At 40.4% G+C, this 24,473-nt stretch overlaps 2 protein-coding genes across 5 annotated transcripts in view; one reads left to right on the top strand and one right to left on the bottom strand.

Moving 5' to 3' along the window:
- Positions 1-1,253: 1,253 nt before the first annotated feature.
- Positions 1,254-24,473, bottom strand: part of LOC6649871 (band 4.1-like protein 4) — a 36,479-nt gene continuing 13,259 nt past the window's right edge. The window contains exons 3-16 of one of the 4 annotated variants that reach the window (XM_023179774.2): positions 22,370-22,494; positions 21,033-21,130; positions 20,686-20,894; positions 19,559-19,711; positions 18,211-18,383; positions 16,411-16,674; positions 13,991-14,446; positions 13,538-13,927; positions 13,185-13,472; positions 12,954-13,112; positions 12,739-12,885; positions 11,344-12,682; positions 4,547-5,175; positions 1,254-1,389 (exon numbers count right to left, since the gene is read on the bottom strand). In XM_023179774.2, the coding sequence (XP_023035542.2) occupies positions 1,377-1,389; positions 4,547-5,175; positions 11,344-12,682; positions 12,739-12,885; positions 12,954-13,112; positions 13,185-13,472; positions 13,538-13,927; positions 13,991-14,446; positions 16,411-16,674; positions 18,211-18,383; positions 19,559-19,711; positions 20,686-20,894; positions 21,033-21,130; positions 22,370-22,494 (4,443 nt within the window). In that variant the 3' untranslated portion in view covers positions 1,254-1,376. The remainder of the gene's footprint in view (positions 1,390-4,546; positions 5,176-11,343; positions 12,683-12,738; positions 12,886-12,953; positions 13,113-13,184; positions 13,473-13,537; positions 13,928-13,990; positions 14,447-16,410; positions 16,675-18,210; positions 18,384-19,558; positions 19,712-20,685; positions 20,895-21,032; positions 21,131-22,369; positions 22,495-24,473) is intronic. The other 3 variants (XM_047009268.1, XM_047009269.1, XM_047009270.1) reach the window with 3 other exon arrangements.
- LOC6649872 (BTB/POZ domain-containing protein 9) lies at positions 22,651-24,459 on the top strand. The gene has a single exon (XM_002072227.3). It carries the CDS (start codon positions 22,745-22,747, stop codon positions 24,389-24,391), a length of 1,647 nt encoding a protein of 548 aa, XP_002072263.1. The 5' UTR covers positions 22,651-22,744; the 3' UTR covers positions 24,392-24,459.

The raw sequence follows: 24,473 nt of genomic DNA, 5'->3' as shown, positions 1-24,473 counted from the left end.
TGTTTATATACATGTATGTGATAAACGTACATATATGTAAATATATATAAATTTAAATAACATAGGCTACTATATTTATTTGGCTTTGCTTTTGCAGTAAAATTGAATTTTACATAATTTTTTTTTGCTTATTTTCATTTTGTTGTGCTTTGTGTTTTTTTGCTTTTACTTCTGTTTAGATGGGGGCATTATTTAAATTGCGTATCAAATTGGTTCTTAGTAGTTAATAAAAACGTATATTTAATTTACTTGCTGGCTGCACACACACACACTCACACATACACAGAGCCACATCACGCATAACAATAAAATTTTATATTTATCGCTAACGTTTTCTTAGTGTGTGTCCTTGGCTTTGTGTGAGAGCGTGCGTGTGCGTGTGTGTGTGTGGCAGGCATAAATATTTTTGTTGTGTGTTGTCTGCTTTTGGGCGCTAGACTACAATTTTTTCCGTCTTCGTTTCCGTTTCGTTTTTGGTTTTCCTTATTCGCTTGCTTTCCTTCTCTGTTGTCTGTTGTGGGCGCATATTTTAATAAATTTTCATGCCGCTAAAATGCTTGCCGCTTATCATTAACGCACAATTTATTTTTGCCCCCATTGTTGGTCTTATTTGATGCTGCTTGCTGCTGCTGCTATTGTTGTTTATCTGTGAGATACATTAGCTTTTTTGGCTTTTTGATTATTCGCATTCTTAGGAGCTAACATTTTGTGTTTTTTTTTTCTGTTTATTCGTTGCGGCTTTCGCTCGGCTAATTAGTTGTTTATAAAAACAAATATTCAAACTAACTTAGACACATTTCTATGTATGTATGTATGTATATATACATAAGTGTGCTTTGTATGCAATTATATATGTACAAGATATCCATGAGCTACTTATATATCTATTTACAAGTTGGCATAATGTGCATTTAATTTGCAAATACGACAAGAACCCGCAACATTGTTGAGTTTTCTCTCTTAAACTTTTCCACATACCCACAAAACTTTTTTGCCCCGGCGGCTTTTAAATGTTGTTTATTGTTGTTGATGTTGCTGCTGCTGCTGCTGCTGCTGCAATTGCTTAGCATACTTTTGTGCTAAAGCCCGCATGTGTGTGTGTGTGTGTGCGTGTATAGTTTCCATTTAACTTTTCACTTAAATGTACTGTGTGTTGGTTAGTTACTACAACCAAGCCTGTTGTTGTTCAAAGAGTTGCTGCTGCTGCTGCTGCTGTTGTTGTTGCTGTTGTTGATGTTGTTGATGTTGCTGCTGCAGCCAAAGTTTGCAGAATGCAGTTGGAGGTGGATTAGAGGCATCTGTTACTGGGTTGTGGACGAGCTTTGGCTATTGCAAATTAAATTTAGCTAATTCTCACAATTCTGTGCTCATTTCGCTTACAATTGCGCTCTGAATAGTTGTTGTTGCAGTAGTTGTAGTTTCAGTTTTGCAATTCCATTTGGCATGAGAACAAGAACAAGAACAAGAACAAAAAAAGAGAAAAACAAAAAGTTGGAAGAGAAAAGCGAAAAAATATTTGCATATGTTAGAAAAAGTTTGTTTGTTGATTTGGTTTCTGGTACTGTTTTTTGTTTTTTAAAGTTTTAAAGTGCGTTTCAATGAGTATATGTATATGAGCATGTGAGTATGAGTGTATGTGTGTGTGTGTGTGAGTAAGGCTTGTTAGTTTGTTCTATTAACTACATTGCGTATAACGCATAAAAAATATAAAAAGAAAAAAAAACTCGTAAAAAATATACTTAAATTATGAGAAAACTTGAATTCAACCAATAAATTTCATATATTTGCTCTTCTTTTTCGCAAATTGAATTTATGTGGCATTTGTTTTGGCGCCACTATGCCAATAATTACTTAATTTAATCATAACCAAAAACAAGAGAGCAGCAAAAATAAAACTCTAGGCACATAATGTCAACGTGCCGAAGTTGAGTTTTTATATATCCATTCCATAAGCTTATCTTTTTGCCTTGCTAAAAATGTGCGTCAAATTTACGACCGCCAAAGGCACTTTCAACATTTTCAGCACTTTTTTTGTCGTTGTTGTTGTTGCCTTTTACCGGCTGTTGGGACAAAGCCAAAAAAAAAAAGAAACAAAAAAAAACGAAGAAATGCGTAAAGTTTCTGGTGGCCCCATTTGTTTGTTTGGTGCCCTTTTTTTTGCTTCCTTCTGCTTTTGCGTGTGGCCTAGGACACAAGTCGCGATAGGCTTACAATGAACGAAAACAACCAAAGGACAGACGAAACTACTTCTATATATGTACATATATAAGGGTAAGTAAACACCTTTATTTAAACATAAAGCTCTTCAGTGAACTCTCTTCAAATGTGAGTTTAAAATGAGACTGTGCGATAGGTGTTTAAAAAAAAAGAAACACTGATCTCTAAGTTCCTTTTTCCCTCTTCAACTGAAAGTTTACTTGATCTGAATTCTATAAAGAGTATCTGCACTTCATTCTAACTATGATCATACATTACATCATATTCAAACGTTTTCAGTTGTGTTTTCTCACAGACCCAAAAAAGGTAACAAAAAATATTTCGACTATACCAAATTGTTTGGTTTGCCTTTTTTGCCTTCATCGCATATTATTCTTACTTTTTTTTTGTTGAAATTCGTATTTATGTTTGGGAGCTCCTCCCACATAGACAAAGACATTGACATAGACCCAAGAGGAATATCATTTGCTCTCTCTCTCTTTTTCTGGTAAAGCTTGTACTCGTATATTTTAATGCTTTTGCTTTTGTTGTGTGTTTTCACCCATCATATTTTCATCTATATGTGTGTGTGTATGTGTAAGTATGTGTGGGTTGAATGGGTTTTTGCCTTTTTTGTCTTTGTGTGAAATGAAAATTATGTATGTTTTTCTTCTTTTTTTTGGCACTTTCGCTTGTTTTGTTTTCGCTTATCGGGTTTGAAGGTCATTTACTTGCAATGCCTTTTGTATACATACAAACATACATAAATTGTTGTGCCTGTGAGTGTAAATGTGAATAAGAGTTTTGGGGGTGCCCAGTTCGCCTGGCTGGGTAGTTAATTTGTTGTGAAATTGTCATTTTGTTGCTCCAATGGCTGTGTGCAATGCTGCGTATGAGTTATATTTTTGTGCCTGGGCAAAAATGTATAGCATACTTCTCAGGGCCGTTGTGGGGAATGGAAATGAAATTTGCGTTTCAATTGACATGTTTAAAGTCAATTTGCCTGAACTTTTACTCATAAACAAGACTCACCACACCACCCACCCTCCCTCTGATGACATTAACCTATTCATTTATAAATAGGCTGTCGAATTTCCTGAGTACCATTCGTTTTTTGTCTTTGCCTGCTTACATAAATATTTGTGTGTTTTCTGCCTTGCCAAGCGAAAAAACGACAAAACGCAAATGAGAACAACTTACAAGGGGATGTGGTGCTAGACACAAAAAGAAACAAAAAAAAAAAACAATCAGGGGTTGGAGAAGGTGTAGAAAGGCGGAAGGCAACGAAGACAACACACTGCAAAAGCAAATAAAACAAACAGCGCGACGCAGCCAAATCAAATGTAAATCCAAAATGAAAGCAAGCGCCAAAGTGAAATTGAAATGAAAACGAATGTTTTGGCCCTCGACAAACCATCATTGATGCCAACGTCTTCCTTCTTTCAATTGTTATCGCTGTCGCTGTGCCCCATTGTTGTTCCCCAGTTTGCTTCAAGGCAATTGAAAATTGGCAGCTGGCAAAGTGCTTTGACTTTGGCAATGGCGAAACGGGGAGCAAAAGGCCAAAAGCTTATAGGTTTTTCGTATGATGAGAAAGAGAATGTAGAGATGGAGATGTGGTTGGGGGATGCTGGTAGTCCCATAGAGACAAGACACCACCACCACCATTACCATCGACAAAAGCGTAGGCCTAACGGGCGCATTAATACATAATTTATAATGTTTTCATACGGTTTTGTTTTGGGCTGTTTTTAAAGCCAATTCAAGGGTAGAAATTTAACAAAAACAAAACAAACAAAAAAAAAGAAACAAACGAAATGTTTAGAAAGAAAACCGTTTTGTCTTTTGCATAAATATTGTGTTAATAAATAAGACTTATAACTAATTTAAATTAATTAAATATATATTTCAATGATTTTTAAAGACTTTTAGAATGACGACTTTATCACACAAAGTTTTATAGCAAAGTCTAACAAATTTAACATATTTAACTGACTACAAAAAGTTCACATTTCTCAATTGTTTTGATTGCTAATCTATTTAATAATCGAATATTTTCAACAATTATCCATCATCGCTTGACAACTTGAAACTAAACTCATATTGGAAACATTTTAAAGGGTCTCACATTCAAATTGGGTAAAGAAATAAACTGCAATCACAAACTAATTATGGTAAGTACAGATATTTCAAGACACTCGTCATTTTCGGCACTTATTGATGGTAGTTGCATGCAAAAGGTCAAAGGTTGTCAATACAATCTCTTTTCGTGTTAGCCACACATTACAGTAAAACGCAAAACTTGAAGGGATGGTTAAAGAAAATCATCAAAGGAAAAACGAAAACTTACCGTCGACTACTTTGGATAATTGGCGATAGGATTATCTCTAAGCTGGAGGAAATGTTTGGATTTTGTTGCAAATTCGAGTGCAAATTCATTGCAGTTGCTGCTACGGCTGCTGTTGCAGGTGGTGTTGGGTTGTTACATTGAGGGTCACTATTTGGTGGTGGTGCATTGACATTTGCATTGGAATTGCAATTGGTATTTGTATTGCTATTGCTATTGCTATTGGTATTTGTATTGGTATTGGTATTGGTATTTGCATTCAGTGTGGGACAATTTAACGTTTGGTTGGCTGCGGTAATTGGTTGTACTTGCTGACCGCAATAGACAACATTCGCATTGCAATTATCGAGATTAATATTGTTGAGAGGAGCTGCTGTACGATGACTTCCATTATTGTGGTTGTGGTTGCTGCTGCTGCTGTTGTTGTTGTTGTTGTTGCTGCTGCTATTGTTACTGCCAGTGGGTGACATCAAAGGTGCATCGGCATCAAACATGTCCTCTGCCTCGGCAGCCTCCTCATCAGAATCTTCGTCGGCTTCGTCATTAGTTGTTTGTGCATCCTGTTGCATGGCTTCCAATACAATCATGGCCTCATCCTCCTCGCTGCCCGACTGGGACGCTTGGCAGTGCATCTAAGTGGTGTCCATTATGTTGGTTTGTTTCAATTCGATTTCGAGTTGGGGAATTTCGAGTGTATTTTTTTTGGTTTTTTTTTGGGGGTTGGGTGTGGCGAAAATATAATAATGGTTTAGATTTCTTGCAGGATTTGCGAGGGTCTAATTGAAATTTGCTCTAGGCACAATTCCACATGCATTTACTTCACTAAGTTGTTGTTTTTGGTTTAACACAAATATTATTTTATTGCTAATTTAACACAAACATAAAAACAAATTGAAATATGCAGGCAGGAGACATGCGGCGGGGGGCTCTCTATTAAAATTTTATTGACTATTTGCTATGTAAATAATATTTCAATTGTGAAAACATAAACATATACATATACATATTTACTTTATGGCCGAACGACCGTCATCAGCAAATTGTTCAATGCCAGTTTTAATTAATTTAGCTTTCATAAAATCAGCTCAAATGTGAATGACTACCTCCTTCTTTTTGTTTTCTTTTTTGGTTTACGCATACAAAATTTATCATTTTAGTCCAAAGGGCACAAACTTTTACATTTTAATTACATACAATGCAAAAAAAGCAGCGCAAAATATGCACTCCAATTTCATCAATAAACAAAACAAAATACAAAATGAGAAACTGAAATAACAATGGCGCACGGTTGGTTTACAGAGAGGGTGGAGAGGGGTGGGGAGAGAGGGTTGGAGTAGAACCAGAGGGCCGGGGCTAACTTCGACCGCGTCAAAGTTTGTATACCCTTGCAACATTTTTGGTAACTCTTTCCTTACCTATAGCCATCAAAAGTGGAAAAACGTTTAAGCTAAAAAGGCTAATGTTTGCGAAAGAACGGCCTACATAGGAAATAACGGAGTTATTGATCAAAGTCACTGTTTTCCACCGATCGTTCCTATGGGAGCTATATGATATAGTTACCCGATCCTTATCAAATTTGGCACAATCATTAACAGATATATTAAACTAACAAATGTTTAATTTGAAAGCAATCGCGTCAAAAGTAACGAAGTTATTCACCAAAGTCACTGTTTTCGAAAGATCGTTCCTATGGGAGCTATATGATATAGTCACCCGATCTTGATCAAATTTGGCATAGTCGTTTATATGTGTAATTAACTCACCAATATTAAAATTCACGACAATAGCTCAGAAAATAACGAAGTTATTAAGAAAAGTCACTGTTCGTGACTTTGCCATTTGTATGGGAGCTATATGATATAGTGATCCGATCCGGCTGAATCCGAGATATACAACGCCTGCAGTGTATACAAGCCTACATGCAAAATTTCCACTCTGTAGCTCTTAAGGTCTAGGAGGAGTTTGCGTTGATCCAGACGGACGGACGGACGGACGGACGGACGGACGGACGGACGGACGGACGGACGGACGGACGGACATGGCTATTTGAACTCGTCTCGTCGTGCTGATCAAGAATATATATACTTTATATGGTCGGAGATGCTTCCTTCTATGCGTTGCACACTTTTGACCAAAATTAATATACCCTTTTTGCAAGGGTATAAAAATTGGTAACAAAAGCTCGCCTGATTGCTCTAACAAAGCCACTGAGAGCCTCCGGCTAAACAGTTGGCCAAACCAAATTAAACGCGCGCACAGAGACCAGGTGAGGTCGATTCACCCTGCGGTTTGCTCTTGATTGCATTCGGTAAGCTTTTAGCTTGGTTTATACCTACAATGCTGGTTAGTTAACCCTTCTATGCGAATCTGGAATGCCGTTCATTTGGTTATCACATAAAGTACAACAATATATTAGTCACAAATATTAGTTAATAATAAAATAACCAACTGCCCCCTCCTCTCTTAGCGATACATCGGGGGGGATGAATGGGAACGCCCCCCTTCGAAATCTCTCGAAACTTTTCAATACACTTAAAAGCTCATTCAATTTGGCCAGAGACACGTTTGCCATTATGATTGAGTTCTGAAAGCAAAAGTCTCTCACAGACATCCTGTGTATCCTTACCTGTGTGTGTGTGTGTGTGTGTGTGTGTATTTGTGTTTGTGTAGGTATTAAGCAAACAGACAAACAAAGTGATCCCCATGTCTCATATAGTTAGTGAAATGGACATGTTCATTTGTAAATGAAATCAGAAAAGGTGCGCATACCAAAAAGATATATTTCACACACACACACACACACACACACATGTCTGTGTAGGAAATTCTTTGAATAGACCAACTCTGTTTTTGTGTGTATATGATTTTTGCAGCAAACAGACAACAAGTTCTCCTGTCTACAAGTTAAGAGAGAGGGAATGAAGATGGATGTGGGATGTCTTACAAAAACTTTGTTTAGATTTTCTATTAATTAAAATTGCATTCAACTTGAAAATTGTATTTGTTGTCTTGGGGTTATCTGCCGAGGGGAAGTCGTCTCCCACTTCTGATAATGAACTTTGAATTGTTGCCTAATGGAAACACGTACAATATTGCTTAAATAAACATTGAAAGGCAAGTCAAAGAAGAAGCCCTCACACATTTTGGTTGCCTGCAAGAATTTAATTAATTTTCTTTAGCGCTTTTGGGTGTGTGTGTGTGTCAGTTAGTGTGTGTGTGTGTGTGATTGTTAATTGGGCATATACTCAGAGTCCTTTGGACAAACACGCCCATTTGAAAGCTAATGCATCAAATTGTCTGGCAAAATGTTGGCGAGTGTCAAACGCCTCTTTCATCATTAACACACCCATACACACACACACACACACAAACACATTCAATGTCAGTGCTGTAATTGTTAGCTACCAGACTTTGTTTTTTTTTTTTTATTATTTTTCAACTAACTTTATCAACCATCCTTTGAAAGGGATTTCTCCTGGTCATGCATAAAACATTTCATTTAAAATAAAATAGAAAAAAATAATGGTTATATGAATATTAAAACCGACATATGCCTGAGGGTTGAGAGACAAAAGACTAGCTTAGAGGCAATAAAAATACAAAAATATATATTTTGTATTCTTTGTGGCGCACCCCCCACCCCACTCCACCCCCTGCTCGTGTTACCTCTTGCCAAATTGTCGACATCCTGCATAATTAAATCATACACGCTATTCAATGTGAACACAAAAACAAAACAAAAAAAAAAAAACAACGCTTTTAAAACAAAAGCATTTTTTTTCTACACTATTTGAGTTGGAAAAATGTTTTATGTTCATAAATCAATAGGCAAAGTTTTTGGTTTTGTTTTATGCATATAATAAAATGATTGTTAAGGCCATTGCACAATGCATCTGGCATTGTGCAAATTTAAATTTAAATGCCATTTAAATTCTAATGGAAATGGAATGTTGCAAAGAGAGAGATTATCAATCATCATTTTGTTTTCTTTGTAGTATTTTGCTTTTCAAATTGAATAAAATTAGTTTTCGATAGTCCATTTGAAAAGATAATCCTATTAAATGATGCAACTTAAATTTCCAAACATATATGCAAAACTGTTAAGAGAATATAGAAGTTTTCGTTTGAATAGAAAATCAGACAGTTAGTTGATAAATCATGGCTATAAAGCAGGTAATTTCTGATTACAAACTATTAGATCAAATTGATAATATCAATATCGGGTATGAAGATTTCATTTCCGCTAAAAGTTCAATAAGCTTACTCTTTTTATTGTTTACCAATTGGTTTAATCTAGCATTTGTTATTGTTTTCCTGTGTGTGTGGGGCGACAACAACAACAATTGTTACAATAACAACTGCGGACATTTTGGACTGGGCAACATCTTGGGATACTTTGTCGCCTAACCCTTAAGACAACAGACCAGAGACAAGACAGGACAAGAAACAACAAAAACAATCGAAACTTTTGCCACATTAAATCAGTAAATTTATTGACTTAACTGCTTTTGGCGAGGACATGCCACAAATGCTAGAACACGCCCCCTCCGATCCCCTTCCCCACTACCTTTTTACATGGCGCAACGTTTGACTGTTGTCAGCATTGGCATTTGTCTTTTAGCCGCTGGCTGCACACTTTGCCACTTTTGGCCTGGCCTCAGTGTCCTTTCTGGTATCCAGTTTCTTCATGTTTTCTTGCCCCTTGCTGTGCTGTCATAATTTTTGATTTGCTTGTTTTATTTGATGTCCTTTCCTTTGCTGTTGCCCAGGCAATGTCTCTGCTTCAGTCTCAGTCTCAGTATCTGTCTCTGCCTCTGCTTGCTGCTCAACTAAGCTGCTTTCGAGCTTAGGAAAACAATTTTGCAAAATTTATTTTATACCAAAATTATGCCAAACATTTGGAGAATGTTTCTATGTGCTCTGGAGGCCATTTGTGACACAAACACACACACACACATACTTATTGTATGTGTATCTTGTCGAGCATGTGTAGGGAATACATGTGACTGGGTCGAGTTTTCGTAGCACAAAATTTATTTTAGAATTGTAAGTATTTTTGCGAAATTTGTGCCATCAACTTTAGTTGAAATTATTTGCTTGGGCGAAGCAAAGTTTTATTTTTACCCTCTCCCTTCCTTTCTACATATGTATGTATGTATGTATGTGTTCGTTTCACTCTATGTCTAGCTTGTCGGTTATATAAACTGGGATAATGTAGCGCAAATAGTTGCTTATTATTTATTCTGTTTTATTGTTCTTTCTTCTTGCTTTCTCTTCTCCATTTACTCCTCCAGTCTTTGGGTTCTTCCTTTGTCTTGGTCTTTATTGCCTTTTTTTTTTGCTTTTTGGGCAATTTATTTGTGTGCTAAACAAAAATTAGTTGGCATATTTTAGTTGTTAATTAGGCATGCGTGAAATTGAGCAAAGTTTTTGCTTCAAAAATTCTTTTGGGCCCATATAGTAAGACTAAACTGAGCAAACTTAAAGTGAAATGAGAACTTATTTCTTTGTGGGCACATCTTAAAATGAATCTGACAAGAAAATTTCAAATATAAGTCTAATAAAACCAAAGAATGATGGTCTCTATACAAATTATTATAATTCATTTTTTGTAATGTATAAACTCCTAATAAAGTAGACGAAATAAACTTGAAATGGTCAAGTCAATACTAGACTATATATAAATATTAATTTATAGAAATATATTTTGTATCCCATGCTTCATTGTCTTTCATTTGTGCCACAGGATTGACAGAAAGCTAACTAGGAATTATTTCTTCCATTTTACTTTAGGAATAAGAGACTTAACAAGGTGTATGGCCATAAAACAAATTAGAAAAAAGAAGAAGATCTAGATTATTGCATTATAGACAAGTATTTCAGCAAGATCTCGTTAAATGAGTGCTTTTTTGTTTTTAATTTTGAAATTCCCCACGAGATGCCTCGACTCATAAAATTAAATTTAATTAAATTTTAGTCTATGGCTACAGAGACATAGAACTCAGATAGCGGCAAGTTTATTTGCAGACATTCTACAGTTGCTCTTTGATAACCCGCATGCACACACACACACACATACTCATACAGACAAAAGAGAAGTGTGTGCATGCCAAAAGATAAGTGTGCATGTTACAAAGTCGAGAGTGGTAGGAAAGGAATTGAATTGAGGCAAGGGCAGACAGGGACATGAAACAGGAGCACATTATATAGACTTCACTTTAAACACATGTTTACATGGAGTCTTACAAAATAATCAACATAAAAGCTTTAGTTACTTATTACAAACTAAAAAAAAAGTATATACTACATGCTAATACTATACAGATATATATATAGTATAATGCCTTGTCTGGCATTGGTTAATATAATATTAATAACAACAACAAAAAAATTTTCTTTATCTCTTAATTTTTTCTCTATGCTAGAGAATAAAGTATACGTCATGTTGTCCAATGCATGCAGACAGAGAGAGTGAGAGAGAGAGAGAGAGAGGGGTGATGTTTTAAGGGACGGGAAGGGGAAACATTACAGATACATTCAACTAAGTGCTTGGGTCGTATATACGATAATGCCAATAAAATACGGATTCAATTAAAGTGAGATGCGGCAACTTGACACACAACGAGAAAGACGATGCAAACAAAAAGAACACAACAAAACTCGGGGAACATGCGGGTAACAAAAAACAAAAAAACACAAAACAAGTAGTGGAACAACGAGACACAAAGAACGGAGATACAAACATGCGACAGGTTTTTACATACGCAACATGCGGACATCGAATCCTAAATCTTACTCACAGTTTGCTGGGTTGAGGTGACATTGGATGGCGCAACATTCTGGCCATGTTGCAGATAGACTAATGGCCCGCCAGCCACCGACTGTGGCTGTTTTACAATGGGCGGCGTCACTGTAGTTGCTGTTGCTGCAGCATTGCCTTGGCCACCACCACCAGCAGCACCACCAACGCCACCACTGACGGCGGCTCCTTTGTCAAACTGATAGTACATGACATCATTGGCGGGAGCTGAGCCGCCATATAATGGTGGGGGATCGGCTGTTTGGCAGCCAGAGATGTGATACGCGGTAGCAGTTGGCGGCTGTTGCTGCTGCTGCCTCTTGGGTGATCCATTGCCACTGCCATTGCCACTGCCTGATGGCATCTGCGGCATCTTGTAGTTGTAAATGTAGGGTCGTTCATATTCACCGCCATGAATGTAGGACAAGAAGAGATCAGATTTGGCTGGCTGTAAGCCATAACTGCCGCTAAAGCCGCCTCCTCCTCCTCCTGCAGTTGATGATACACCCATTCCCGATCGTTGACCCAAAGCTCGATGATAGCCAGTTACATTACTGCTGGCATAGTGCAGGGGATAGCAGCCGCTAGCATTGGCCAACTGGGCCCCACCCCCCAGACTACCACCACCATTACCACCACTAGAAAGATTGCCACCAGTGAGGAGCTGCGTCTTGGTCAAACTCTGGCCCGAAAGTCGACGCGTGGGCACACCAATATCCGATTTGGCATCGCGCCTCTTTACATGTGCCGCTGCTGAAGAGGGACCCTGGTAATAATAAGGAGCAGCCGGATTGCTGGGCCACTCCACAAAGCTGCGTTGTCTACTGAAAGCACCACCACCATTAGCACCATTACCCGTAAGATTGCTGCTACTGCCACTGGCTGAGCCTTTGCCCAGGGCATTGTTCAAACTGAACTTGTATTGGTTATTCTCAAAGGTTGTATAATTGAGCAGGCGATTGCCAGCGGCCGGCGATTGTGTGGGATTAGTTGGATTGTTAGTGGAGGATGAGGATGAGGCACTGCTGTGCACTGGAGCTAGGCCCGAATTGTTGTTGTTTATTATTGTGGGATTAGTGGACGAGGATGCGTATTTATAATTGGTCTTCGGGTGGTGTGGTTGTTGTTGTTGTTGTTGTTGTTGGCGTTGTTGCTGTGCGAATAGGGAACGTTGTTGATTCTGCTGCTGATTACTCACAGTCTGTTGCATGAGGCTATTGTAGCCACCATTGCCACTGCCACCGGCTCCATTGGCGGCACTTCCCGCGGACTTGCGCGTATGCGAACCACTCGAAGCTCCTGAGGATTTGTTAGTGCCATAGCGTGTACTATCACTGGATCTATTGGGCATTCCCAGAATCAGAATCATAATGAATGAATGATCTTGCCTACTTACCTTTCCGACGAATAGGCATAATCCTGATCAGCACCCAGACCCGAATCAGTGTGCTCATGCGATACACGTAACGCTGAGTTCTCCAATGGACTCAGATTTGAGCCAGTGGGTGAGATAAAATCACCCATACTCATGCTTGACATCATTCTGGCAAACGAAAAATGCATATATAGTCTCCACAAGATCTTTTATTTGAACTATCCCCATGAACTTACCTCACCAGTCCACTGTTTCGTTCACATTCCCGAGATGATATGGTGCTGGCCGACCGAATTGAACCATTTTTGGGTGCACTTCCTGCACTGCCACTGCCAGTGCCAGTGCCAGGTCCACCATTGTTGCTATCATTCGGATGAGAGCTTTGGTAGTAGAGTCTGCCATGCGATTAAGATTAAGAGTAAGTCTACCAATGACCACTCCTCCACCTCCTCCTTCTTCTAACTTACCCCCTAATCCGATCGACACGATTCCTGGCCTGTCCAGTGCTCGCTGAACCGCTGCCATTGGTAATGGTGTTGCCAGAGCCCGTGCTCTTGGCGCCAACACTATTCTTGCTGCTGCTCTTATGAATCTTCAGATTGGAGTTCGTTCGTTTCGATGTGGTGGTCTCAACCACCGTGTAAGGGATTTCCCTAAGCTGCTGCTCGGACATACCTTCTGTGTCGACCAGATCAAATTGTAGATGCTTGGCCAGTTCGCTGTTCCACATGCGACTGCGCGACTCCGATGGGGATCTAGATGGGGATGAGGAGCAACTTCAACCTAACTGAAACTAAGAACGAGATGTTGGCATACTCACTTATTCTTGCGGTGCCTTCGTGACTTGTGATGGGAGTGAGTGTCCGAATGACTATCATTACTGTGCAGACTGCGGGCCACCATGCTGCTCTTGGATACGGCTGCTTGCTGAACAGAACTCTGACCGAGACTGGCCTCCGCCTGTCGTCGTTGAACCTCGCGCCATTGGGTGGTCGAGTCAATAAGCTCGGCACTGCCACTGCGCATGGACGAGCTGCGATGGCCGGAGTAGCTGCGTCCACGTGTGCTGTCATGATCCGAGCCACCGGCAGAGTCTCGCCTGTGCCGATGTGAACGCCGATGCTTGCGATGATGCGAGCGGCCAGAACGTCCCGAGCCACGTGACAGCTCACTCTCATTATCTGAAGTCCTGCGATGACGTTGCTTGTGTCTGTGGAGGGGAAGAAGAGGGGCATGCATGAATGGAGAACTGTCAGCGTCTGGGTGAACCCACCTTCGTGTGGATCTCGAATCGTTTGACGAATGACTCTCCACTGAGCTGGAGCGATAGCGTTGCTGCTGATGGGAGGCGGATGAGGAGCTGGCTCGTTGTTGTCGCTGATGATGATGATGCGACGACGATGACGACGATTGCTGATGTGGATGATGGCTGGTCCCATGGCCATGGCTATGATGGTGATGATGATGATGATGCAGACCACCGCCCGCTGTGCTGACCGAGCGAACCGAACGTGGACTCGATGGATTGTGGCCAAATAGTGAACGCTGCTGCGATCTTGGCCAGGGTGCGCTGCGTGTACTGCGTGGCGAGTCAGGTGTCTGTAAGCTGCTGCCGCCTCCATTGTTGTTGTAGCTGCTGGAGTTGTTGTTCTGCTGCTGGCTGTGGCAGGGACGCACACCCAGACTGGTCGGTATACTGTATGTCGACCGGTAGGGACTGTCATAGTTGCTGCAGACAGGAGCAGGAGGGGAGGGTGTTAAGGGGATCAGTCAGCAATTGCAACGCTCCCGCATTATTTTGCCATAAATTTAAATTGTTTAACATAAATGTTGATTAAAGTTTTCTTTTTTACCATCCCATCCCATCATCCCATGGTCCCATCGTTTGAGTACGAAGCAAAGAGAGAAGAGGGCCAAAGGTGGAGGTGGAGGATCGCCCTCGAACACAGATCGACACAGACAAATAATGCGCGTGTGTAAAATTGAGTAATTGCTGCACCGGCAATCAGCGGGCAATCATTTCGTACTCTCAGGAGTCGTCGCCATTGACTCACAGACCTGAACGTGCCACAGAAACTGAACAGACAGGCGAACTGGCAGGCAGGCGTGCCTGGTGATTTATGTCTCCGCACAAAAAGGGCAAAGGGGATGCCACTTGATTGGCTTGTCCCCCTGTCCTGTCCTGCCCTGTCCTAACCTGCCCTGTGCATTGTACTCTATAGTTCGGTTCGTTCTGTCCTGACCACTGGTGCTCACCTGATGTTTTGCCTTCTCTTTGTTTGCAAATGATAAATGACGTGAGCTATTTGCTCATACCCCCAACTCTGAAATGCTTGTTCCTAGGAATTGCTTGGCCAGCGATTACATTGACGCGTCTTCGTTTTGGGATTGTTCTATTATTTCATTCCTGGGCGTATAATTTATGCACAGATTGCTGTATGCACTTTTGTGGTGTAACAATTTCAAGCATGCTTGATATTACGCCTTTTCAACCCAAACATTTATCCATACAAATAGCAGCAACTAAATTCTTTAACAGACTTTTTGAGCAGCAGTTTGAATATCATCTTGTGTCATTTCTGTGGTTTCATTTTTGCCCAATGCCTTCTTTCTAATGTTTTTCAGTTGCCTGTCGGCCAGTTTTCGACAAGGATTTGTCGTTCACTGGGTTCTTCGATTTTGAGCTGGATTATCGCTTTCGATAAAACAAATTTCTGTTGGATTCCCATCATCATCATGTCCAGAACTATTGGATAGAAACATTATCATGGACTATTCTCATCTGACAATAAATCTCTTTGCATGACTCAATATTTCCCCCTTCTATTCACTTTAGTTTAAGCTGTTCAAATACATTTCGACAACATATCCGTTGCGTTGCCAACAGTGAAAGCTCTTCTAATGGCTAGATTTTTATTTTGTCTATATAATTTGATGTTCAAAACCATAAAACATTTAATAAATGTTGCGTCTAGACAATGTAACTGCCTTCAAAATGGCAACTAAATGGATTTTGAACACGAAATCGAAACAAGAACACAAGAACACAAGAACAGAAAAGGCTAAACACACAAAGCACATGCCATGGGGCACTTGAACAAGGACAATGCGAAGGAGTCGGCCTGTCAAACCCAACACGGGTTGATGAAGTGTTTTCCTGCATTGTGTTTTTTTGTTTTTGGCTCTTTCTCTATTCCGAATTCCCCATCACATTGACGTAAGCGATACAATAAAGTGAGGTTTTCTGCTATACACCCGAAAAAAAAGACACAAAACATACAAAACGAAAAATGGAAAATAAAATTGCAATTGGATGCTGAATGCAGACAGAGAGTTGCTCCCGAAAAATATGTTGAAAATTAAAAACAGATCAAAGGAAAATACTCCAACGAGCGTTCGTACATAAGAGCTCTTCCCTGCGAGGCAGCAGCAGCTCTAAAAATTATTACTACAAAAAAGGAAAAGAAAAACACACACACACAAAAAAAAAGACACTCCGGGAAAAGGGGAAATGTCCAAAAAGGACAACTACGTCAAAGAACCATATAAATGGTAGGAAAAGAACAAAAATTCGAGTTTCCTACATGGTTTGGGTTTGCTGGACTAGGGGCGTGGGGCGGGGGTTGGGCGGCTGGTTAAGTCAAAACTTTTGTGCATGAAATGAAAACAAATGATGGACATTGGAGCACTCACTTGGCATTCGAGTTGGAGATGTGGGCCAGCCCCGGCAGCTGATGATGGGACTGATTCTGCGGACTCTGGACCTGAAGCTGAGGTTGCGGCAAAGGCCTGTTGAGGATGCTGTTGGTAACGCCTCCTACGCCACCGTTCGCTCTATTGCTGTTGAAAAAGTCATCAATCACGCGTCTGGGCTGACGCTTGGAGGGCACACGGGTAAAAGCGGGCGACGGTCGTCCAGCGGCAAGTGCATCCTTCTCCGTCTGCTTATCCGTACGACTTTTGGTGGCAATACAGTTCGGTTCGGTTCGGTTCGTTGGATGTGGGGGGTGGCAGGCATCATGCGAGTATTTTTTGGGCGAACATAAAAGTAGGCATAAGGATGTCCAAAAATATTACACAAAACCAAAACAAAACAAGTAAAAATAAACAGGAAAGAAACAAAAAGCAACTACATACTACAAAACATAGAAGACGGTGGTGGATGACTGCTAATAATGAACAGTGAACCATAAAAAGGTTGTAAAAAACTTTCATTTGTTTCACAAATTAAAAACGCCAAGACCCTTGAGCAGCCATAAAATGCGCCGACGCCCAAAATAAAACTAAACCAAAAAAAAAACAAAAAAAAAACCTTACTTTTTCTAGCTAATAGTTTCCACTGGCCACACGAACTTGTCAGAGAGGTTTCTCGAGGCTTGAGTCTGCTGCTCAGTCCGGTGGCAGAACAAGAAAGTTCGTTCGTATAGTAAACCAAATGGGCAGCCACACACAGTTACCGCAAATGGCAGTCATAAACAGCCGGGCTGGGCTGGGCTAGGCCAGGTTTCGTCGGCTCAACTAGAAACGGGATCAGAAGGAGTAGCAGCCCCCTTGCCCCTTGCCTATTGCCGGCCTATTCTCATGCCACATTCGTCATGCACAATTGCCTTGCATTTTAGTGTGGAGCTGGAGCTGAGTTAAGTCCGCCTCGGACTCACGGAAAGTCATTAGTGGGATTTGCACTCGACTTGCTTTTCTGGCAGACTGCCAGTAGATCCGACATTTTTATTGGACTTCCAATTAGTCGGCCATGCACGGGACATACAAATATATAGTGCCTGTTACTTGATTTACACTCGCAGAACAACAAAATTGAAATAAGTATGATTGATTCATATGGAACAAGGTGATGAATTGTTATACTAAACCTTTTAAAATAATCTACTAAATATTTCTAAGAGATGAGTTAAAGAACTTTAACATATCTTTTGTCTATTAAGAGATAACTATAATTTTTTGAAATGGATTATAAACTTTTATCTATAAAAAAACTTAATAGCATTTTCTTTAAGTGTATCTGCGAGTTATGGGATGATTTCTTTGGTTTTCAAGACTAACAGAGTTATGAATAAGTTAATTCACATATATCTTTCTCTGTATGCACCTAATAGACACCAAGTTCATCTATTCATTCATCCATCCATCCATCCACTTTTACACCAAAATCGGCCCTTAATGAGCTAATCACATGAGGTGCATGGAAAAGGAATTCAAGTGTCTGGATTGTCCATTCAAAATTTGTAACGTTTTAATTGGCTGCACTTTTGGGTTTTGGCTGGCTAATGAATTGGTCAGGAGAGCAAGAAGGAGGGCGGGGGCTTATGGCTTTATTTGATTCCTAAGCTCGAGGCGGATGTCTGTCCACTTGAGCACTTGGCATGTGCACTGCACTGCACCCACTTGTACGTGCTGAATGTGGCCAACACTTCCGGCATATTTCACTTCACCTTGGCATGGCTTTTGGTTGGTTGGTTGGTCGATGTGGAAACTCACCTGTGCCTGAAGCGGGAGCCCAGCTGAAATAAATCGGTGGCATGCGATTGCGAATTGGGCAACGGGGCGACGCGCACTTGTCTAAAGAACGCATGGTGCTCCACACAGCATCTCCACAAATGTTTGCACGCCGATTTGCGTGGAGTTTCAAAGCCATAAGTGCTTAGCTCATTCTGTGAAGGAGAAGAGAAGAAATCACAAAGAAAAAAAACAGTGTGATAAGCGCAAAAGTCAAGTCACGACGACGGCGACGACTACCACGGCGGATGATGACGATGGGAACGACGATGATGATGATGATGCTGCTGTTGCTAGAGGTTGCTACCGACCCATGTCACAGCCGTTGCCAAGTGAAGGCAAATTGAGTGAATGAATTCTTCCACCAACCCGCACTTTCCTTCTTTATCACTCCTTCAGCTCTTTCATTTTTTTTTTGGGAAAATGTAAAGTGTGAATTCTTTTGGCCAAAAAATGTTAAAGTTTCTTTGCCTTTGTGTGTGTGTCAACTGGCTGCAAAACTTTTTTGATTATCAAAGCGTTAACACCGAAAAGTGTTCAAGTGTTTGGCTATCCTACGATGCTGAATGGAAGCTACTGGTAACTGGTAACTGGGAACGACTATCTGTTAGCCAGCTACTTGTTGTCTAACGATGCTCTCGATGCTCGGCTTCTGGCGCCACTTGATGCCGTTGACAGGCAAAAGTTGTCACCCAAAAGGGGAGGGGAAGGAAACACTTACATACATATATTGGCGACTCTGCAAAATGGCGAAACGAAATTGAAGCAAGTTTCCCTGTGCCAAAGCACGAACTTTAAGTACTCTAGTACCAGAATGCTTAAACTTCAAAAAATTGCACAATTGTCACTAAGAAATTGTGGAAAAAAAATAAGGCGGGAGGTTATTAAAAAATTGCTACGTTTTAAGGTGATTGGAGTTGATTTCTAATGCTTTTGGAGTGAGGTTTAGATATTGTATATCTTCAGACAATTAAAAATGTATTTGAAATTCTAAAAACTCAATGAGTTTTGCAATTTGTTGGAATAGTTCCATGTCACATCGATTAGCAAAAAAAAAGTGCAATACTTCAATTTGAGTTTTATTGAAAACTTTCTAATAGCCTTTTTGACATCTTTGAAACGTCTCAAGCAACAGAGTCATAGAAATATAAAAAAAACGAACTGCAAATTGTACGAAAGCACTTGTCAGCCAAATATTTATGGTTAGAATGGGGATCTTTTTTAGCATCAGCATCATCCTTGCCATCGTCATCGCCATCGCCATCGCCATCGTTGGTCGTTCTTGTGCTCAGTTGTCGCTTGGCGTGTTGGAGGAAGAAAAAAAATTTACATTTTTATCGCTTATCCTGAGCATAAAATAGCGTCCTTTATAATAAACTTTGGCAATGCGCGGCCAATAGTAATGAGCCACCGTCGTCTTGTTGCGCAGCACAACAATTCCGCTTGGCGTCAGGCCCAGAAAGTATTCCACGCTATCCTCGCCCTGCGAAAACAAATACAAAAAAAATAAATAGGAAAAATATCAAAAGAAATGTGAAAAAATGGCGAAATCTGATGCGAAACTTTACGGAAACAAAAGAGCAGACGAAAAGTTTCTGCTCTTTTCTTTTTCTCTCTTTTGGCTATTCCCCGAAAATGTGTTAACAAGAAGAAAGTTTTGTCCCATTAGCAGCAGCAGGCGGCGTTTTATGGATCTTCTCTGCCCCCCCCACGCCCCCTCTAAACGCTCTCTTTGTAAGGCAAAAAGAAATGTAATTTTAGCTGTTAATTAAATTAAAAAAAAAATAGAAGCAAGTAAAGCAGTCATTGGAGGGGGATGGGGGTGGAAAATGACGACCTGGCGCCGCTTTAGTTAATGATTTGTGTCTATAAACAAACACTGGGGCAGTTGAAGGCAAAGGGTGAGAGAGTTGAAGGGTGAGGTTAACGCATACCACAAGCATACAAGAGTACAAGGGTTCGACACCCACACAGACATGTATATATATACAAACACAGCTGGTGATTTATTGAGGTTTGATATCCAAAGTAAAGGGCAATAAAAAATGCAAATGAAGTGCCAACTTGCAGAGCCCAGAGAAAGTCCACAGAAGGGCAAATGCAGAGCGCGATACATATGTACATATGTATGTAAAAGGTTTGACTTTTTTCTGAGCGCGGAGTTGGGGGGGGGGAAGTAATCATTGCGACTCCCCCTGCTACACTGTTCTGGAAACACCCTTCTTGAGGTCCAGGAAGTGTCGGCAAATGATTTATAATATTTGCCCTCAAATGAAATTAAAGTTTATATTTCCCTTTGACCCCCTTTTATGTGTTGCTGTTGGTGGGAGGGTGTGCTGGCATGTGTGGCATGTTCTCAACCCTTGCTGTGGTCTACAACTTTGCCTCATATGTTATATGCCTCATTTCCCTGTCCCTGTCAATGTTCTCATTTCTTATTAGGCAACATTTACTTACCAGCACGGGATGCAAATCAACACCATACATATCATGCCATTTGACTTTATCCAAATAGTTCAACTCGGCACTCGACGGCGACATGCCCTTGAGCTGCTGATGGAGCTCCGAGACACGTGATTCCAGTTCACTGCTCTGATTGGGCAGCAATCGAAATTCCGATACATATCCCTTGGAATGACGTCTCTGATCATAATCACCCAATTCAGCTATAAAATTTGGTGTTCAATTATTATGAGAAAGATAATATACATACATAGATGAAACATTATGTTGAGAAGATAAGAGAAGATGAGAAATACGATTTGTCATTTGTTGAAATATTTTGCATCCTTCTGTTTACTTACATTGAACCACAAAGGCTCCCAGCTCTGCGGCCAATTCAAAGGCTACCGGCAAACGTCCCTGCAAAACATCCTGTTTGACTTGAAGGAAAAGTTGATATCTGTAACAAAACGACAAATATTATTAGCTGCGACAACAGACAGTTGGACGAGTAGTTAACAAGTTGGTAAACAAGTCTCAGCATAAAATTAGTTGATCCGGCTTTGATGTTTGTCCTAAACCCACACACGCACACATTGTTGACTTTGGGTGTAACATGAAAATCATTGAAACAAATACAAAAACAACCGAGTGTATAACCAGATATGTTAGAGAGTATATGTACATACTCTTTGCATCATATTTCACAATTATTTGTAGAAAGCGATAGGAGAGCCATAGCTGAAGTTGAAGTAGCTTATTTGCTTTATAATCCCTTTTTGGTCTAGGCCAAACTCTAACCAGTCAATACTGCACACATCACAGCCATCACCATTATAACAATTTTCAACTTTTGTCCTGTTTCTAGAGTCAATTGCCGTTTATTGTGAGCCGCAGACTTTGTATAGCTAAAATAACAAAAATTCTTTAGCCCTAGTGCACTTGGATTCCCATAATGCATGGACTGCATGACTCCCCCTTAGCCCCGCCAATCATCCCACCGATTCTGATCGAAGTGCATTTCAATGCATTTATATGCGCCAATATTAGCGCAGCAGTTGGCAAAAGGCTCGCATACACGGATTTTGATGATGTTTGGCCAGTGATTGGCATTCGCCCATGATGGTGATTATGTGTGGTGATGCAAAGAGTGGAAAAGTTGAGTCCGAACGGGGATGGGGATGGTGAAGCGTCAAACGTGTCGTCGTCGTCGTCATCGCCGTTGTATAGTCCTCAAATATTTGCACATACCAAATGCTTGATAAATGCAGCAATAGCCCCCAGACATGGACATGAGGCCCTACAACCAGCATAAATGTTTGCGACATTTGTGCCACATTTTGTGGGCCCCTTACCAGTCTTTCACCCATCCGTGATGCACATCCTTTTCCAACCGCTATCCCTTTGCACATTTTGCAATTTCCCGCACCAGGAAATCCCCATGACGATTGCGTTATTTTAATTTATTTTGCTTGATGTGCAGCACGCATAAATGCATTAAATGAATGATGCATTATCCATTAGTTTTTGGCTTCAGAGTTTGAGTTTGAGTTTGAGTTCAGAGTCCACGAAACGCATCATTTTGCTGTTTATTGAATTATGAATGTGTGTGTGTGTGTGAGTGTGAGTGTGTGTGTCTCAGCAATTAACAAATTAAATTTGTAAAATTAAATTTAAAGACCATTTAGTTGAAATTTACCTGGTTATTTCCTCCAACAGTTTACACGGATCGGCAGCATAAAATTTAACTCCAAAATACAAATCGTATGGATCTGATTTGGGCTTCAATTGACGAGATATTCGTGACGCAGGATCCAGCCAGTGCTAAAACAAATAGGAAACACAATTATTTATTATAAACAGTGTAAACAAAATCCTATTAGAATTTCGAATGCAAAATCAAGCTATCGATAGATATTTTTAGCGATTTTTAGTCATTTTCATCGATATCGGTTAATTATTAAGTATCAACCATCACTAATGACTCGACAAAATTAAGTCATCTTTTTATGTCTTTCTACTGACCTAGTTAAAACATTGTTGAATCGAGCTAATATCATAAGCGACTTGAGAAATGGAAAAAATTGATCTTACAGAGCGTCTTTTGGAGGACATGGGCAATCTGTGCCTAAGTGAATCGTACGCAGATATGGAATTTGTCGTCGAGGGGGAGAAATTGCCGGCGCATCGCGTTGTTCTGGCCGTACGCAGTGAATATTTCCGGGCCTTGCTTTATGGAGGAATGTCGGAGTCGACACAATGTCAAATAAAATTGGATGTGCGTCTAGATCTCTTCAAGCTGCTGCTGGAGTATATATACACGGGTAATTTGTCGATCGCCACACTGAAGGACGACGTGGTTATAGACATGCTAGGCACTGCGGATCAATACGGATTTCACGATCTTCAGCTGGCCATTTCCAAGTACTTAACACAATCCTTGACATTGAAAAATGTTTGCGTAGTTTTGGACGCTGCCCTTTTGTACAACCTAAAAGACTTGACTGAAGCTTGTCTATCGTTTATGGACGGCAATGCGTCCGATCTTCTACAGGAGGAATCATTCAACTTACTATCCCAGGAATCTTTGGAGATGGTTCTGCAGAGAGACACCTTTTACGCCCCAGAAGGAGAAATATTTCAGGGTGTCTTAAAGTGGAGTCGTTCTAATAATGCTGTAGACACCGAATCGCTATGGGATGCTGTGCGACTGCCATTGATTGGGATTAACGATTTGCTGGAAGTCGTGCGTCCCTTGGAAATTCTGGATCCCAATAAACTACTTGATGCAATCTCCCAAACGCGTTCAAAGATCTTGCCATATCGTTCGCATTTAATATTAGAGAAGAATGTGGCTACTGCTGAATATTCTGCAAGATGCACTGAGGGTGTTAACTGTTCCAACTTGCTTAATGGCGATGTGATTAACTATACTAAGCACACGGGTTACACGTATCACACCATCTCGGATGGGAAGGATAATGCGATTGTAGTTGAACTAGGCGCCATGTACAACATTAATCACATCCGCCTTTTGCTGTGGGATAAGAACTTACGTGCATACTCCTATTTCATCGAGGTCTCTGCCGATAAGCTCAATTGGGAACGTGTCATCGACTATAGCCAGTACCATTGTAGGTCTTGGCAATACTTATATTTTGCTGCACGGCCTGTTCGTTTCATTAAAATTGTGGGAACCTATAGCAATACGGTTCAGAATTATCGTCTTGTCAGTTTGGAAGCCATGCATGCGATCGATGTACCAAAGCTTATTGGACATTTTGTGTCACCTGTAGATAATGTGGCTACGATTCCAATGCATGCTTGTGTTATAATAGATGGCGAGATAATTTGCAATACTCTCATAGATGGAAATTTCTTAGATTGCGATGAAGAAGTGAATGAACACGACTACACTGAGCACGAATTGGGCATGGAAGGAATTGTCGTTCGTCTGAGACAGCCCTATCATGTGGGATCCATCCGTTTGCGGTTGTGGGATCGCAGCGATGTTACTTACAAATTCTATGTTGAGACGTCAACAAATTGTAAAGACTGGGAGATGGCTGTGGACAAACGAAATGAGGAAGTAAGATCCTGGCAAAACTTTCATTTCACTCCTCGTACTGTTGTCTATATACGCATAGTGGGCACAGATTCTTCGGATGGGGCATCGTTTGCTTGCATTCACTTTGAATGCCCCAGTCAGGAGATCGAGTAGTGTTTCACCTACTTGTAGTCTGAAATTTTTCTAAGCTTCTGTATGATCAGTTTTTCAAATAAACTATGTTTAGAATGCTTCT

Source organism: Drosophila willistoni, chromosome 3R (assembly GCF_018902025.1).
Source record: "Drosophila willistoni isolate 14030-0811.24 chromosome 3R, UCI_dwil_1.1, whole genome shotgun sequence".
Taxonomy (NCBI): Eukaryota; Metazoa; Arthropoda; class Insecta; order Diptera; family Drosophilidae; genus Drosophila; species Drosophila willistoni.
The sequence above is the reverse complement of the archived record's forward strand: the minus strand, read 5'-3'. Positions and strand labels throughout refer to the sequence as shown.

Excerpts from the sequence above, each read along its gene's own strand:
- LOC6649872 (XM_002072227.3), top strand. The coding sequence starts at position 22,745 with ATGGAAAAAATTGATCTTACAGAGCGTCTTTTGGAGGACATGGGCAAT.